Source organism: Aulostomus chinensis, chromosome 21 (genome assembly GCF_037954235.1).
Source record: "Aulostomus chinensis isolate RoL2024-O1b breed Wild chromosome 21, RoL_Achi_v1.0, whole genome shotgun sequence".
NCBI lineage: Eukaryota > Metazoa > Chordata > Actinopteri > Syngnathiformes > Aulostomidae > Aulostomus > Aulostomus chinensis.
Window position 1 is genome coordinate 15,344,038 of NC_141340.1, and position 16,855 is coordinate 15,360,892.

Sequence of the window (16,855 nt, forward strand, 5' to 3'; positions counted from 1 at the left end):
ATTAAGTTAAGTAATATTCCTTACCTTCTTAAACTGGGGCTTTAAAATCCTGCCTGGACATTAAATCGGGTTGTGTCACATACTAAAGGAGAATCTTCAAAGATTTAGCATTCCTCTAATCTTAAACACCCTCACACTGCAAGATTTGAAAATAATGGCGTATCACACAGTACAGGATCATTGTGATAATCTCGCCAGAGGGGGCAGAGCACCACCTCGCATCACCCCTCTCACATGATGTACCAAGGAAGGAGGTTTAAATTAAATGGAAACTGATGCGGTGCATCATATTACTGTAGTAACAAAGCCCAAACAGGACAAACAAATCTGAGTGGAAAAAAGGCCAGGTCCACACCGTCACTCACCAGCCCCCTCATACTGCCGGATCATCAGGGCATTTCTGGCCAGCCTTAAGTTGGGGACAACACCCACAATCGTCTGGAGGACAGAATCTGACCCAAAGTATGCCTGATTATTTCCCCCTGCTTTAAGCACAATGGATCTCATTCATGAATTGTTCTTGCGGACAAATTTGCTTTCACATGAAAGTACTTTCTTGACCTTAGATGGCGTAACTCTTGACTGGCAATCAGCCAGGTTTGGAAAGAACCATAATGTCACAAGAATTACACAGAGAGATTTGAGGTGCAAGAAGGTAAAAGATTTTTCTTCGTGTCGGGAAGACGAAATTGAGGGCTAAAAAAGTCCAAAAGTGAGTAGGAACAAACTTGTGCATAAGAACTTTCATGAATGAGGCCCAGTGAGTTTACAACTCTAATTAAGTACAAAATAAATCATTTTTACTTGACTTGTGAGAGGACTCCTCTGACAGGTGTAGATGGAGCCAGCAGTTACCTTAGTTTAGCATGTTGACAGGAGATGGCGGAGAGAGCTCGCTGGTCTAGGGTTAGTTTGACCTCAAGTTGATGAATATACACAGTGTTTTAGGTAACAAGACATGGACGCTAAGACTGGGAGGATGGAAGCTTTGACGTTACAAAATGATGATCCAGTGTGAAAATAAATCCCTTTGAGCATACATTTTTACGCTCAATGTACAATGTGTTTGACAAAAGTACAGTATTGTACAACTGAAATACTCAACCCACCTGATGGAATCCAAGATAGTCCACTATGGTTGACGAGGCATAGAACACCATCCCGTCACTGCTCACCACCAGCGCAAATCCTGTCAGAGACTACACACACACACACACACACACACACACAGAAATAAATGGCAACTCAGGACAGCTCATTCTAATGTCAGCTACATTTTGCACGCACATGACTGCTGCAAATGGTTTCAACCATTCATGGTTTCATTTCATTTGGGTCAAGTCATTAATGTACAATTATTTTTTAAATCAGTGACGAAATGCAGCCCAAATTGACTATAGCAAGACATTTTATAGAACAATATTTAATTTATATCAGTCTTTCCATAATTGTCAGAACAAATAACAGAAAGAATGGAACAAAAGACAGAATAATTCAACACTGGAGTAGGAATAAAAGACAGATGTTATGGAACAAAGTGGGCCAAATAAATCTCGCTGATTTGTAATGCAAAATACAGATTTTTGAAAACATTTTCTTGTCTAAGTAGTTAATTTGAAGAAAAACACACCCATTTCCCCCTCTTTAAAAAGTGATGTCATGACAGAAATATGCATTTCATATATTTGGAACTTTGAAGTCTTTTTGATTGGTAACATACTTTGAGTTGTGATAGCAAACAAATTGATTGATTCCCTCTTTACACACACACTCATACACACAAGTGTTGACTGAAATGCAATTGCTGAGAGGGAGAGAAAAACAGGAGAGGAGAAAGAAGGCACAAGGAGATGAAGCAGAGGGTAGGCCGAAATTTCATGATGTGTATGTGAGAGTGTGTGTGTGTGTGTGTGTGTGTGTGTGTGTGTGTGTGTGTGTGTGCGTGCACGCAGCTGTGATAGCGTGACAACTGCAAGGCTACTTCACTTGCGTGACTGCTGCTGCCAGAGTCTGTCGCCTCTGTTTTACTGCGAGGCTACGCAGGTCTTCCCTGGTGTGTGTGTGTGTGTGTGCATGTGTGTGTGAGTGTGTGAGTGGTTTATATCCCTGTGGCCTCTAAACTTATACTTGTACTCCGTTTTCTTCTGTGTTTGTCCTAACAGTGATCTGATTGCCTAAGCAAGCAGTTAATACTAACTGCAGATGTTTCATCATCACCACATCATGGAGTCTGATACCTGTCTGTGAACAGATCAAAGACGGATCAAACATTTGGACCCAGAGGTGTCTGAGTCTCACTGTGACAAAGCAAAGCGCACATCCTGGTCTTAAAGAGGCACACAGCGAGATGACGAGGATCTGACTAAGACTCAGGGTGTCAGCGTAACTGGCCAACACACACAAACACACCAACCATGAAGTCATTGGGGCATATTTACATTCTGCCTCCATTTGTAGACCTATTGGATCGTATGCTGTTTATCCCAACTCTGTATGAGTATACTATACTCTGTACAAGACTATGAGTTGTGAAGTAATTATTCAAAGTAACATTATTTATGTGATCACATTTTACAGGCTGGTCGTCATGCCGTGATCTGAGGCCGACATTTTCCTCGTTCGTAGCTGTTGTGATCAGTGTAAAAGGCGTGCCACAATTTGGCCGACCTACCATCACACAGCGTGTCACTGCAGCCCTTTCTGACTATCTTGGCACATTGAGGAACATGTACTGAAGTCAGGGGAATGGTCTATATATATACATCTCTCTCTCTCTCTCTCTCTCTCTATATATATATATATATATAGATATATCTATATATATACACACACACACATATACTTGTTTACATGCTTGATTTTTCACCTAAATAGGGCCCAGAGTCAGTAATCTCCAAACCAGCAAGAGACATCATGTGGTCATATGGAACAACACCTGTAACTTCAAGTACAAAAGGTAGCATCTCTGCCTCATTGCCACCGCATCATTACCGCCAAAAACAGTTTGTAATTATTGTTTACAGATTCTCTTATCTCATTTAGCTACAAATTAGCTTCCAATGAGATGTTAACGCCACTGTAATTTTACCTTCTGTCTCTTCCTGTTCTTACTAGATTTAGAACAGGATCAAAATGGATCTTGTAATCTCATAAAGACAGAAGAGAAGGTTAAATTTACAAAACTTAAGAGCTTTTCCCTTCATGGATGACCAAAGAGAGCCAAGGGGGTTCAAGTAGGGGAAGAATAAAAGAAAGACAGAAATAGTGTATTGACACTGGCTGCACTCGGCTGCATTCTGTTTTTATGTTTCCTCCATTCACGTTTCCCTCAGTTCCTTGCATACTGAAGCCCTTAGGTAATGGAAACAGGCACCTGCTGCTGGCCTGCACTGACACATATCTGAAACTATAACGCCCCCGGCTCCCATGACTGCCCTTGGGAGACTAAAAGCTTTGACTTGAAAATCTTAAGAGGCGCTTTGCACGCAGAGACCAAAATAAAATAGATTCACTGGATTTGGAGGCAAGAGAGGGAGGAAAGGGGAGGTGGGGTAGCCTTGTCTCATTGTTTTTTTGACAAGGTTTCTTTGTTTTTGTTTTGTTTTTTTCCAGCTGCTGTGCTTCCAGAGTGAGATGAAAGATGATGAGGTCATGACAAACATGGCGACCTTCTGCCACCTCATCTTTCAGCACATGGCAGTGTTAGAATAACATCAGATTCTAAAATACTTTACTCAAAGGCAACCTTAGAAATGTTGGATTCAGTGTCTGGAATTCTAGTTTCATTGTACATGAGTAAATCTTGCAGATTTTCCCCCCAATTTTATTTCATGACTTGAAAGAATGCTGACATTTTTTAAAATCTTTTTTTTGTGCATTTCCGTGTTGCAGTTTGCTCCATCCTGTCCATGGACTACCACAAGCTTCTTCTGTCACATGTGGAGTTGTCAGTGGAACCTTTTCATTTGTTGGTTGATGAGCTGCACCAGGAACCCCTGAACAGGTGCATCGACCAACCAGAGGAGGCGCTAGTGCTGTTTTCCCACCCACAGGCCAATTGTGTCTATAGGGACGCCGTGCCAAGACAGAGGCAACAATTGGATCGAACCTTCAACCCTGTGTTCATATTCATGGTGTGTATTTCACTCAAGCTACCTCATTGGTCACTCACTCACACACACACACACACACACACACACACACACACACACACACACACACACACACACACACACACACACAACAAACACAATAGAGAATGAAGGGAATGTGTTTCCCCTATTAGTGCATTTGAGCACTAATAACTGAGCAGGTGGGATTGAAACATTGCCATTATTAAAAATTTGTGGCAGGATCAAGAGTGCTGGCATGTTCTCATGGATGCTCTTTTATGGTAGGTTTGCTATGTGGTTGCTACTCTTCCTCCACACACACACACACACACACACACACACACACACACACACACACACACACACACACACACACACACACACAAAGAGTCATTCGCTCTCTTGGGATCCCATCCCCATAACAACTAATGCACAGTTTGCTATGGGGCCCTGGTGCAGGTTGAGTCACGCAACTGGAGGCAGCACATCACTACGGTCAATCTAGCCTTTTGTTGGCCGTCCTATTGAGACAACCTAACGCGTTAACAGAAGCATCAGTGGATCAGCGGCTCTGTGTGTGTGTGTGAGCACACAATCAGTGTCATAATGTGTTGTTTGAGCGACGGCCATTAACAGTGATCTGATGCCATGGTAATTCCTACGTAGCGTGATGTTTAATTGTCTGAATGTGAAAACCTGTCTGCTCTGATGCCTTCAACACACACATTCCCCTTTCTATGAATCCAACAATATAGCTTCACACGCTTTTATGTCAAACAAATATCCATCATGTGGGTCTGCGCATTATTGAACCAATTTCAATTTCACTCATGGGAAAATGTATTACACAATGGTACATGACCAAAAGCACTGATTTCAGGTCTGCTTATAAGGTCTAAGGTCAGTTGACAAAAAACCCCAAAAAACAACCCGCACAAATTTGCTCTGATTGCTGTTGGCAGGCTTGGTGTGTTCTTCTCACTCTCTTCTGCTCACTTTCACACACGACCACATGCATTCAGACAGATGCACTCATACAAACACACACACCTCACTGGCTGCTCCTGCCGCCAGCATGTGTGAGTCCCCGCCTCCTTCATCAGCTCCAACTCTCTCGTCTCACCCGAATGTCACGCAACACCACAACTCGGCAAAGGAGGTTGGAGCAAAGGGCGAAGGGCACACACGCATCCACACACACACAAAAAAAAATCCTCCCTCACCCCTTTCCAGTTCACACCAACTCACTCGCTCAGACGCAGATTGTCTCCTGAATGGCGTGTATGCAAGCTTGCATAGCATTTCAATGAGTGTAAAGTGCAGCAGGCAGGAAAGTACAACCACAAACGGGTTTGTTGTGACAGCGAAGTGTAAGCGCGACTATTAAAGCAGCCTTGGGAATTGGGATGATATTTAAGTCCTGATTTTAAAGGCGATAATATGTTAGATTTTTACATCACAGCACTTCAGCAAATGCAAACAATCATAAGAAAAAAATCTGTTCAATATCTGTTGAAACATCCCCCAGACACAGACATGTTTGACAAAAGAGGAAAACAGAAAACAGTCATGTGGCTTCTTACCTCCAGGAGGAGGCTGCTTTCATTGACAGAGGTGCCCAAAGACAAGCTCTCTTTCCTGGGTTCAGGGTTAGAGGATGCAGTGCTGATGGTGTGCTTCCTGGAGGTCTTCTCCTGGTTTGCTGCAAAAATGAAAAAATAAAAAAAAGTAAATGGAACAGCACAAGATAATTGTGTTTGTTGATAAAGTGATAAATGAGTGGAAATTAGTTGTTCAATGTTAAATGGGGAAAAGAAGACACATATAATATAGAAAAGTGGAAGTTTGTAAAAAGTTTTCAAACATATTTTTCTAAAACAAAGAATCTATAAAGAATCTAAGTAAATATCTTATTTATTTAAATACATATTATTTTACAAAGTCATACATTTTAAATTGTACATTTGAATTGATAGTTTTACTTGCATTTGTTACATTTGTCGTACTCATATATCTTCTATTTATTTTTTTTAATCCATAGCTTTTATCACTTTGGCTCATGTTTAATGTCATATTTCCAACATATACACAGGCATAAATGAATGTATAAATAAATCTAAAATTACAGAAATTTCCCTGTATTTGTATTTCATTTATTTATTCATAATTATATCTCGAGGTTCTGGGAACAGCCAGTAAAAAGTTCTTCACTGTTTCTATTCAAAGGAAAAGCTCAGAAGGCTACCAGTAATTATTCTATTCATAGGTATGTTTTCCCCACTAACCTGGAATGATAAGGCAGGGAGAGGGCTGGACTATCCCTCCCACATGTGGCAAACACATTAACTATCTCAGGCAAACTCCTTTGCGCTGCACAAACTGCACTAATGCCAGGTATTAGTGTGTAGTGGGCCCATCTAACAAGGCATAACAGTGAAGGATTTCAGGACTTTACAGGATTTCTCTCACACGACATAGCCACATGCACATGGAGCGCTCAGTTTTACACAGTCAGGTGGTGGACAGCATCTATAGAGCCTTGATTGTTACAAGGCACAGAGGCAAAGAAGTCAAATTTGATAAATTCTTTGACAATGTTTTTCATATAATCTACTGAGGGAGTGAATATCACTTTGTCTTAGCTTTTTATTAAATGTGGTATTGCACAGATTTAACTGCACCGTAACCGCTCACTTGCTGTCGCTGCTTGTTCTTCATTCGCTTAACCTGAAAACATAGTTGTTGAAGTGTGATACTCTTGCAGGGTTTGACCTCTGACCTCTTTGTGAAAGGGGACAACACAGAATAAACCTAATGGGCCAGAGACTACGTGAAGAATGCTTTATTTTGCGATAATGAAGAAAATAAATTAATAAATACATAAATTAACCAATAATCAGAAAAATGCCACATGATAATTCTTCATTGGGGTTTCTTTCATAAAGTAGAAATGCCTTCATACAAATATCACATGCAGGTCACACTCCATCAGCCACTAGACGGAACATGCCCTCCCTGTGAGATAAAGTGCGGCCTACCTACTGCACTATCATGCCAGTGTGTATACATTCAATTAGCCCATACGACTGTGGCGTGCAGAACTGTCACATGTGCATTGGTGACGTGTGTGTTGCGTGTTGAAGGCATGTTTGCGTGTTTCTCTTATGGGTGTGCTGTCAGGGGGCATGTGGCTCACTCCAAGAGATCAGCCCTTCGCTCCGTCACTCATTGTAGCAGGCACAGATTAGTCACGCAACACACACACACCATAGCCTCATTATGAAAAACTATCTAAGTATGTATAGTTGTATCTTCTGATGCTTCGTATCGCCCCCGCCCCCACCAAGTAACCCCATTACGGCCTCCATCCCGCCCCCTTTAACCTTCTACCATCTCCTTCTCCTGTCCATCCCTCCCCCAACCACCCATCCTCCTCCTCGGCTCTCAACCCGTTCTTTGTTCAACTCGCAGGCGAACGACAACCCGATTTTGTGATGCTACAAGGGTTTCCTTTCTCTTAATTCCAGCCAGAGGCACACAGAACTAATGTGTTTATCTATACATTTTTTTTTTTGGTTTAATCATTTATTTCCCCAGTCGCAACAGAGGCTTTATTGAAGCTATAAGCCAATACACAGGTCCTATGTGTGCTTCTGCTGCTAAAAAAGGGGCTAATCGGTGATGATTACATTGTAGCTTCATAACATATAGCGTCATAAACTCATAAAAGCTGGTTAATGATGTTAAGCATTATGTCATCACCTCTGCTAGGTGCAAACACACACAAATAAACAGTCAGACAGCCCCACACACACACACACACACAACCATTCTCCCCATCACTGCAATATCATCCAGCAAGTGGAAACCATTGCGGGGGGAAATGAATCTAATAAGCGTCTTTATTTTCCTCCTTCAACGCCTCATGTATTTTTGTTTTCTCTCTTACGGCAGCTTTTGGAGAGGATGCGGCATCAGGAAAGACAAACACACGGGATGATTAATTATCGGCACCGGCACTTCCTCGGCCAACAATACAGGCTTTATTCGTCACTACTCGTGTCTTGAGTTTTGCTTTTTTTGCCTCCATTTTCTCCCTCTCTCGTCTAAAAAGGAAAACAGAGTAGGTAATGGCGAGGCGTTTATGTGCTCTGTGTGAGGACCGGGTGTTAAGTAAAAAGTGACAAGTAGTGGGATGTAGATGCTGCCAAAGGGAGAGGCTGAGAGTGTCTTGATCCTTTAGTCTTTCCACTTCCACTGAGAACACAAAATATGAAGACCACCAGCCAAATATTAGGCGGTGCCTCAGTTTACACACTTAAGGTTTAATCACCCCACTGCTACTGCATTTGTTGAAATGAAAAGTTAATCTGATATCCTGGAAGGGAATGTGAGAAAATGTCCTGGGAGACTTGTAAAGTGAATCGCCACAATAGATTGGAGGAGCGAGTGAGCGAAGGGCCCCGCCAATTAGGTAATAATTTGTGCAGCCTCTAGGGGGTGAGATGAGTTTGGGATGTGTGTTGTGCAGTCTGGCTGCATTTCTGTTTTCAACTACCATCTAAACCCACTTCCTTCCTTCCACATTCAAAGAAACCACTGAAAGCGAGAGAACTACGTCAAGTAGCAAGCCCCATGGGGGGGGGGGGGGGGGGGGCTACGTCAAATAGCAATCCTCCATGGGGGGACGATGTCAAGTAGCAGTCCTCCATGGGGGAAGAGAGAGAGACAGAGAGGAAGAGAAAGAGAGAGAGCATAGAGGGGGAGAACGGCTTCTCTGGGGGCTCATGGTGTCACTGACATGCTTTTATTCTTGAGATTATGGGTATAAAACACAGAAAAATGGCTCACAAATTGATGAAATACAGGTATAAATATTTAAAAGAGTTGTACATTAGAGGAGGTTCAAAAATCTCATGGCATGACATGATTTTGAAGAGTACAAGAGAGTGTTGCACGACTCCCAGCTGTGGCACTAGCGTTTTATGAATCGTGAGTACAAGAGTAGCATGCATTTTGAAATGAGTGGTGGATAGTACCATTCTTTAGCTCATGCTCCAGTCCTGAGTGATGTGCAGCGAGGAGCAGAAAAGTGTTCATACATGGCTGCTCATAGACACAACACCAGCTGCTGCACGCTTTTAACCTCAGACCTTCCAGCCTGCATGCTACACTGGAACCACATCGAGGCAAACAGGTGGTTATTGCTGATATTTCCTCTGCGGTTTCGAGATAGCTCGCCGCTTCAAACCAAGTCAAAATTAAACTTGGGTTCTTGAAACATCTGAAAACCACTAAACCCTCTGATAGAGACATCATATTCCCCAAAATGTTCATCATGACATCCAAACACAACCGTCTCTGTGTTCTTGATTTCAGCAGCTCGGGTGCCATCTTTTGGCAGCTGATCATCAGCTGAGTGTTTGGCTTGTAAAGAGGAGCTGTGGACCTGAACATGCAAGCGCTGTGCAGCACAGCACTCCCTCCCCTCCCACAAGGGTTGCGTGAGTACAGAAAACTGTGTGTGTGCGCATATGTGTGTGTGTTGAGGTTAGGTTGGCTTACAGCCACCTCCTTTGCCTATTCCCGCCCCCTTCCCTCAGCGCTCCTCTTCTCTCTCTCTTTTGCTTCTCTCTCTCTCTCTCTCTCTCTCTCTCTCTCTCTCTCTCTCTCTCCGCAGGCACAGGAAATCCACAGCAGAGAGAGCATCACCAACAGAGAGAGAAAGAGAGAGAAGTTGGTCGATCAAGAGCTGCTGTCACGCTAGCGAGCCGTCTGTCAATTCCCCCCTCCCCTTCCTCCTGACAGGGTTCTGGCAGCCGGCCAAGGCCTTGCGTGCAAGCCAGCGAGCCACATTAGCCCATAAAGAATTTCATAATAGCAACAGCTGTTAAATATTGATGACTGCTGGCAAGCGCTCAATGGTGCTCCGTAAAAAGGTTAAGCTTGCACTGTAATGGAAGCTAATACTTCATTATGCCACAGATCAAATGTCCGTATCTCTCCCTTTCCAAATCCAAGCCTGACTATTTAGACTGTTTCTTGTTTATGCAATGTGGCTTCAAATGGAAGGATGGCAGGCAACGAAAAAATACCTGAGCAATGTTTTCTACAGCTTTTTCCACTTCCAGTCATTTGGATACACAGCATATATACAACTGTAATGCGTCCCTCTTCACTCATCCTGGATAGCACCATGACAACCGGATTGAGTTTTATAATCTTTCTGATATTGTTTTGTATCGTAGTTCTAAGATTTAATTTGACAGGATAGGCAGGCAGGATTTAGAGCGATTCCCTTTGTCTGTAACAACTACAAAAAGTACTTTTCTTGGAGGGAGGGCAGGAATCCTAAACATTCATCTTTCAGAGGAGATTACAATGTGAGTGAGTGATTTTTTTGAGGAATGTGTGTGTTCATCTGAAGCCCGTCGCGAAGGAGGGGAGGGGGGGTGGGGGGGTTCGAGTTCTGAAAAAACAAAGGCCTTGCTTGTGTGCTTTACATAGAAGTAAAGGGGAAGTGATATTATGACAAAGCAAATGGGATCTCACAGAATAGAAGTCAGGACGTAAACTCGATTGTTTCCACTTCTCTGTTTTGGTTGGCAGGCAGACGCAGCAGTCACCCTGTTGTACAGGAGTAATATGTCTCCAAACAACAGCCTCTGGGCAAACAGACTTGTATAGCAACTTGTCTCCAGTGGGTGTTGCTACTGTTTTAGTGCATCATGAATCACACACAAACACACACACACACACACACACACACACACACACACACACACACACACAAACAAAAATCATGATATGAAAGTCATCTCCTCTAAATAGGGAACATGACTTATGTGGTACAGATGATTTATGTGAACGTATCGTTCGGCTACATTTAAAACCATTAAAGCCAAGCCAGCTTTTCAAGCTCTGTGAAAATTAACCACGACATAAAGCAAATATTTAATGAGTAATATTTATACAGACGATTAGAAAAAGTAAAAAGTAAAAGAATACGAAGGCGAGGAGGCCCTCAAGGAAGTTGGTGTGAAATTTGCTCTGCCTTCACACGTGTATACACACACACACACACACACACACACACACACACACACACACACACACACACACACACACACACACACACACACGGACTACATTCAGGCCTGTGTTGCATGAGATGAGCCAGTTACGCAGGAATGATTTTTATTTGACTGTACCCGATGAATGCAACAGTGTATTTCTAAATTGAAGACAACAAGACGCTTCAGTTTCCCCGCTGACATATTCCACCAGCCAAATGTTCACCCTGGCCCCTCAGCGGGGGTGAACTCAGGATACTAACTCCCTCATGAGTCACATTTATTCCAGATATATCCCACCCAGAGGCAAAATGACAACGCACATGTACACGCTTAGAAGCCTGCATGTACACAGTTGCAGAAACAAGCACACACTTCTGCATGAGGAGACTCAATTGTTTGGCAAAGGCCTCTTCAACTTGTCTCATTTATTTACATCAAACCTGATAGGTCCTTCAAAGCATGACATAACTCACCTGCCTGTGAGGCACAGCATTCCTGGTCTGGGGCAACGCATGGCTTGCCATACAATTTCAAACAGCCCTCCACATAATATTCACTTATTATTGTAAAGCATTATGGAGAAATTTATTATTATTATTATCATTAATACTACCTCTACTCCTACTACTACTACTACTACTACTAATAATAATCGTAATAAATTTCTTCATGAAACTTTATAAGTAAATATAGGTAAAAGAATAAAAGATCTTCTCCAGTTGCATATCTGAAGAGGACTTTTTGTGTATTTCTTTTTCACTATTTCTTTATTTTTCGGAATTTTTGCCAAAAATAGGTGCATTTATGATACACAATTTACTTCGAAATACACTACGACACTAAAAGAGACATCCTGCATGCATGCATGCATGTGTTGTGTGGTACTTCTATAAATAGCTTTTCCATGGATTCCTGTTTTGATGAGGATGCTTGTGGGTTGTTGCTCTCTAAAGGAGTCGGTGGTTAATAAAAGTTGCATTCAGGAACCCCACCTGGCCACAATAAAGAGCGAGCTTTCTATTTCTGTACTCACACAATCTCTATTTTCACAAGCAGCCTGAGATTCAAGAGCTGTTTATTACAGAGGGCCTCGAACTTGAAGCTGTAAAGTCTGTTGCGCTGAAGTTTGGAGTCTGGCATTTAATCTGAAATACATTTGAAAAGAATGTTGAAGTTGTTTAGCTACAAGCAGGATTTGTGGACACCACTAGTTTGGAGCTAATTCATCGATGCGTTTTTCAGCGAGGGATAAAGAAAAAAACCTGTTGAAAGAATTTTTAAAGAGATAATTGAATGTTCTTTGTGGAAAAAAAAACAAGCAAATGTAAATTATTGTCCAAAGCAGAATATTTTCATGTATCACTGGAGGGGATCTTTCAAATGTAATTAAGATATCATGATAGAAAAGGCAGCAAAAAGAAAGGGGTGGGGAAAGAGAAGAGGAATGAAAGAGAAACACCAGATGAAGGCTTTCCTTTGTTTGGTAGAATTTCAGTTATTTGGGTCCAGACTTGATTCCAAAGATACACTGAATTTAGCAAATCCACTTAAATGAAGGTTCTGCAGAGACCAGGACCAGTGGCTCACTGTGAATAGAATAAACAACCATGAAATGCTTATCACAAAACTCATTCATTTTTCACTCTCGCCCTCTTCTGTTTACGACTGCGATCGAGTCTTTCAATGCAAAAATGACATTAACTGAAAAAGGCAATACTTGAGGGACAAGTCAGTCTACTTTAGGAATAATTATTAGTGTTCTACCCTTTTATTTTAGTCGTGCCACATTCCTGCACGAGAGGGGAAGATGACAAAAGAGAAGAAAGAGAGCATCAGCCTCCACTATCAGCAAAATGCTGGTTCCTGGTGTTGCATGCCAACTACAAACACAGCATGAGATGTACAGGTGGTAGATTATTCTGCTCCTATCAGGGTATTAGCTGGAAGAACTTTTCACGACTGAAAATTAAAATCTCTTCCTCAGTTCTGTAGTCTCTCAACTTGCTCAGCTTTTATAAACTACATAAATAGGAATGCCTTGTGCTGAACATTTTGATATCCCTACATTTGCGTACTCAATTTAAAAAAGGCAAAACAGTGGTGTCAAAAAAGTACCTGGAAATTGAATATTGAGGATATGTACACATGTGCAGGGCAATACTTTGTGTGGGAAACATGTAATAAACATAATCATATTTATTTTGACAGCTAATTGTGTTTTTTAACATACTCATAAGTCATTGTAAACTTAAGTATATAAATAAAAATATGAATAAAACTCTAAACCATTCATAACTGATGATTTTTTCATATATACTACTACTACTACTGCTACTACTACTACTACTACTACAGTGGGTTACTTATTTGCTGAAGCAACTAAAATTCATTCTTACATAATAATAATCAATGCAAATGTATTACAGTAATATTATACATAATAATTTAATACTTAAATAAACCTAATATTTGATTGTGACAGAAGTGAGACACAGGCTCAGCAATATTGATGACAATCAGCAAAGGGGGGCGGGCTGGATTCACACCCGGACCTCTTTGGTTAGGACTTGATCAGGTGAGCAACAAGCCGCTTTGATCCGAGGACATGTAACCACCACCGAACCAGACAAACCTGTTGCAAGGTGCCCCAGAGTTCAGTTCTATGCCAATAATCATGGCTCTTTTTGTTCAGTGTGGCTGAGTAACACATAGACACTGAATCCTCCTGTACTGTTTTAGTATTCATTGTACAAAGAGGACATTCAACAGGTTTTCTGGAAAACAACCAGGCGTTTGAAAAGTTGATTTCAACCAGTGATCCCAGTTTTTTTCTCCACAGCCACTCCACAACAAGAGTGTAATCTGTTAAAAAGATTATGGTGCCGTTTCGGCCCATTGAGGCAAATAATAACGGGCAGATGGTCCCTCAGGCGGAATCCATATGGGAGGGAAACTAAACTAATGCTCCTGTAGCACGCAATGCTAATCAAATGCTAACCACTACTTAACAACTTTTACATCAGTGTGGAGGCAGTTCATTAGGAGCCCACAGTGGCTGACTGCATGTACTAACTGAAGCCAGAGAAAGCAACATCAGCATGAACAGAAGACAAAAATGCAGTATGTGCGCTTTGTAGAGTATGACACACACACAGAAGCTTGCTAATGTGTAATTAAACGGGTGTGAGGTGGTTAATGCATCCACAATTGAAGGGGATCAAGTGATAGCCATGACGCTAATCATGTTTAATGTATGAAAGCAATTAACTTGTCAGTCACTAGACACCATCAGCGGTGTTGAGTATCAGCTGGTCTTGCTTGTGTATCCAGGACCAATCCGTGAAGCAGGCCATGTAGAGCAAAAAAATCAGGAAGATTAGCATGTATTCCTCTATCATTTTTGTCATCTAAGAATTCTGTCAAAACTGACGAACATCCACTGTATGTGAACATGTGATATTGCATGTTTAAAACTCCCATTTGTAGTTCAATGCCTGCAAGTTTCAGCCTGAATGATTTCACTCAGCATCACCAGTTATCTCCCCCTTGACATCAGCCTCCTGCAGTTCTCACCCACAATATCACACAACAATTTGGCCTGAGAGACCTAATTCATTAGGTGACACGCTAACCCAACAGTAATCTGATTATCTTGCTCCGAACACCTCATCCCTGTGTTGCATCAGGGTATTAGATCAGAGCGGCAGGCACAAACTGGCAGCTTGCAGAAAGACACCATGACTAGGCTGCGTTTACATCAAAGTCTGTTGATATCACTTGATTAGTGATAGAACTTGTGGAGGCTGGCGGTGCACTTTACTTGGTTTGGATTTGATTCTGTGCTATAATATCTTATGTATAACCCCCAGCCAGTACACTAATGCTACCATATTCCATTCATTTTCTTTTGAAGCAGTGTTTGGACTTCAATATTGACAAGAAGTCACATCAATCCAGCAACAGAGGTAACACTGAAAACAGTCTTGATGTGAGCTCGGGCGAAACAGGTGAAAATGATTGAGGTGATGAGAGTTACAGCGAGACTGTCAGGTTTGGATGTATCGTGACTGTCGACTTCACATTCTCCCATCTGCGCCCCTTGCATGTCATCACAACACTCTAATCCAAGCCCGTTTATACTAACAGTGTTTGCTCCGATCACTTCATTTGGCACAGGGAGGGAGGACATACACCCCCTGCGCTATCACCCGGCAGGCGATATGTGTATTTGTGTATGTGTGTGAGGGAAGGATATAGGGGGGGCGGAGGGCTCGATGGGAAGTGATCGCGGGATCACGCGAGCTTGCTAAAAGAAGCAAAGTCAAGGGAGAGTCACGCATGGTAAGGCTTTGCTGTAGATGCCACTCAGTCGCCACTTTACTTCCTGGCATCTGCTGTTAGCGTGATGCCACAAGTGCACACATATACAAACATGTGTGTTTGACGCCCAACCACCTGAAGAGGAGTTGTAAACAAACACCGACTTGTCTACATTCTCTGAACGGGCTGTTGCTCTGGGTGAAAAAACTTTTTTTTTTCTCACGGCACATAAAAAGCTGACAACTGTAGAACACTCCTTGATATCACTCCTAAAGGGAGCATGGACTACCCTGCTTGGCAGGAGGCTTCACGAGAGAGGGGTTGGTGTCGAGGAAAATGAGATGAGTGAGAAATATCCTTTAAACTGACTTTGCTTGGAATTTGTTAGTTTAGGATAAGAGACCCTTTCTTGGACAGCTGTTTTCTGGGCAGAAAGAAATATTTGGGCACAAGTTGTAGAAGTATAAAACTAAGAAAACAAGTGATGGTTGAGCGATTTTGAGTACTCCTGAGAATCAGCGAACAGTGGCTAGAATGATCGATGAGATGATAATTCTCAGAGACCCAGATGTGCGTACTGTGACAAGCTATACTCCCCTTTAGTTGCACATGAATGGACAAATCCACATTTGTACACTGCTAGCCTATACTGGTATAGCAAGGGAAAACATGGTTTGAAAGGTAACAGGCCAACACACTTTGAAACTCACTAGTCCTGCTGGCTTGTGCGGGGGGAAAAAAAAGGCAAGATTTAACCCTGAATACATTAATCTAAAATCGAGTGCCTGAAAAACACTGGAAGAACCCACAATGCTGCACGGTGCGCCACTGATGTAACACACCTTGCACATCTCAAGTGTGTTTCAGTGCGCTTGAATAAAACCAGACCAAAATGTCAACAGTTTATATAAGTATAGTCTGAACCAGTTGCAATTTTCAGTGACAAAATAAAAGACTAAAATGCTCAGACTTGAAACTTGACCAAATAAATCAGGTTGAAGATGTCTAAATTTGATGAAAAACCAACCAGGACATGTGAGGCGGGACTAAGACCAAGACTATATTAAAGGGCATTGCAGCTGTGAAGCACTCAGACAGGCACAGGACTTTGTAATTAAGGCAAAATGCACTTACACAATTTTTATGAGCATATGTGTATTATTACTCGCCTCTCGCTCTGAGGTCAAAGGGGATATTTCTCTTTAGCCTTGTGCATGACTACAAGCAATCTCTCATTGTGTTTATAACTGCGCAAATGACTTATTAGGCTCAGGATCATAGATGGCTGACGGATGAAGAATGTGTCTCCCGGACTGCATGAAAGTCTTCTGCCTGATACTGTAACTA

General features: G+C 42.0%; 1 protein-coding gene across 2 annotated transcripts in view; it reads right to left on the minus strand.

Moving 5' to 3' along the window:
* Nucleotides 1–16,855, minus strand: part of ahrra (aryl-hydrocarbon receptor repressor a) — an 81,422-nt gene that overhangs the window by 13,158 nt on the left and 51,409 nt on the right. For both annotated transcript variants that reach the window (XM_086191425.1, XM_086191426.1), the window contains 2 exons: nt 5,696–5,814; nt 1,110–1,199 (listed from right to left, as the gene is read on the minus strand). In XM_086191425.1, coding sequence (XP_086047551.1) covers nt 1,110–1,199; nt 5,696–5,814 — 209 coding nt within the window. The remainder of the gene's footprint in view (nt 1–1,109; nt 1,200–5,695; nt 5,815–16,855) is intronic.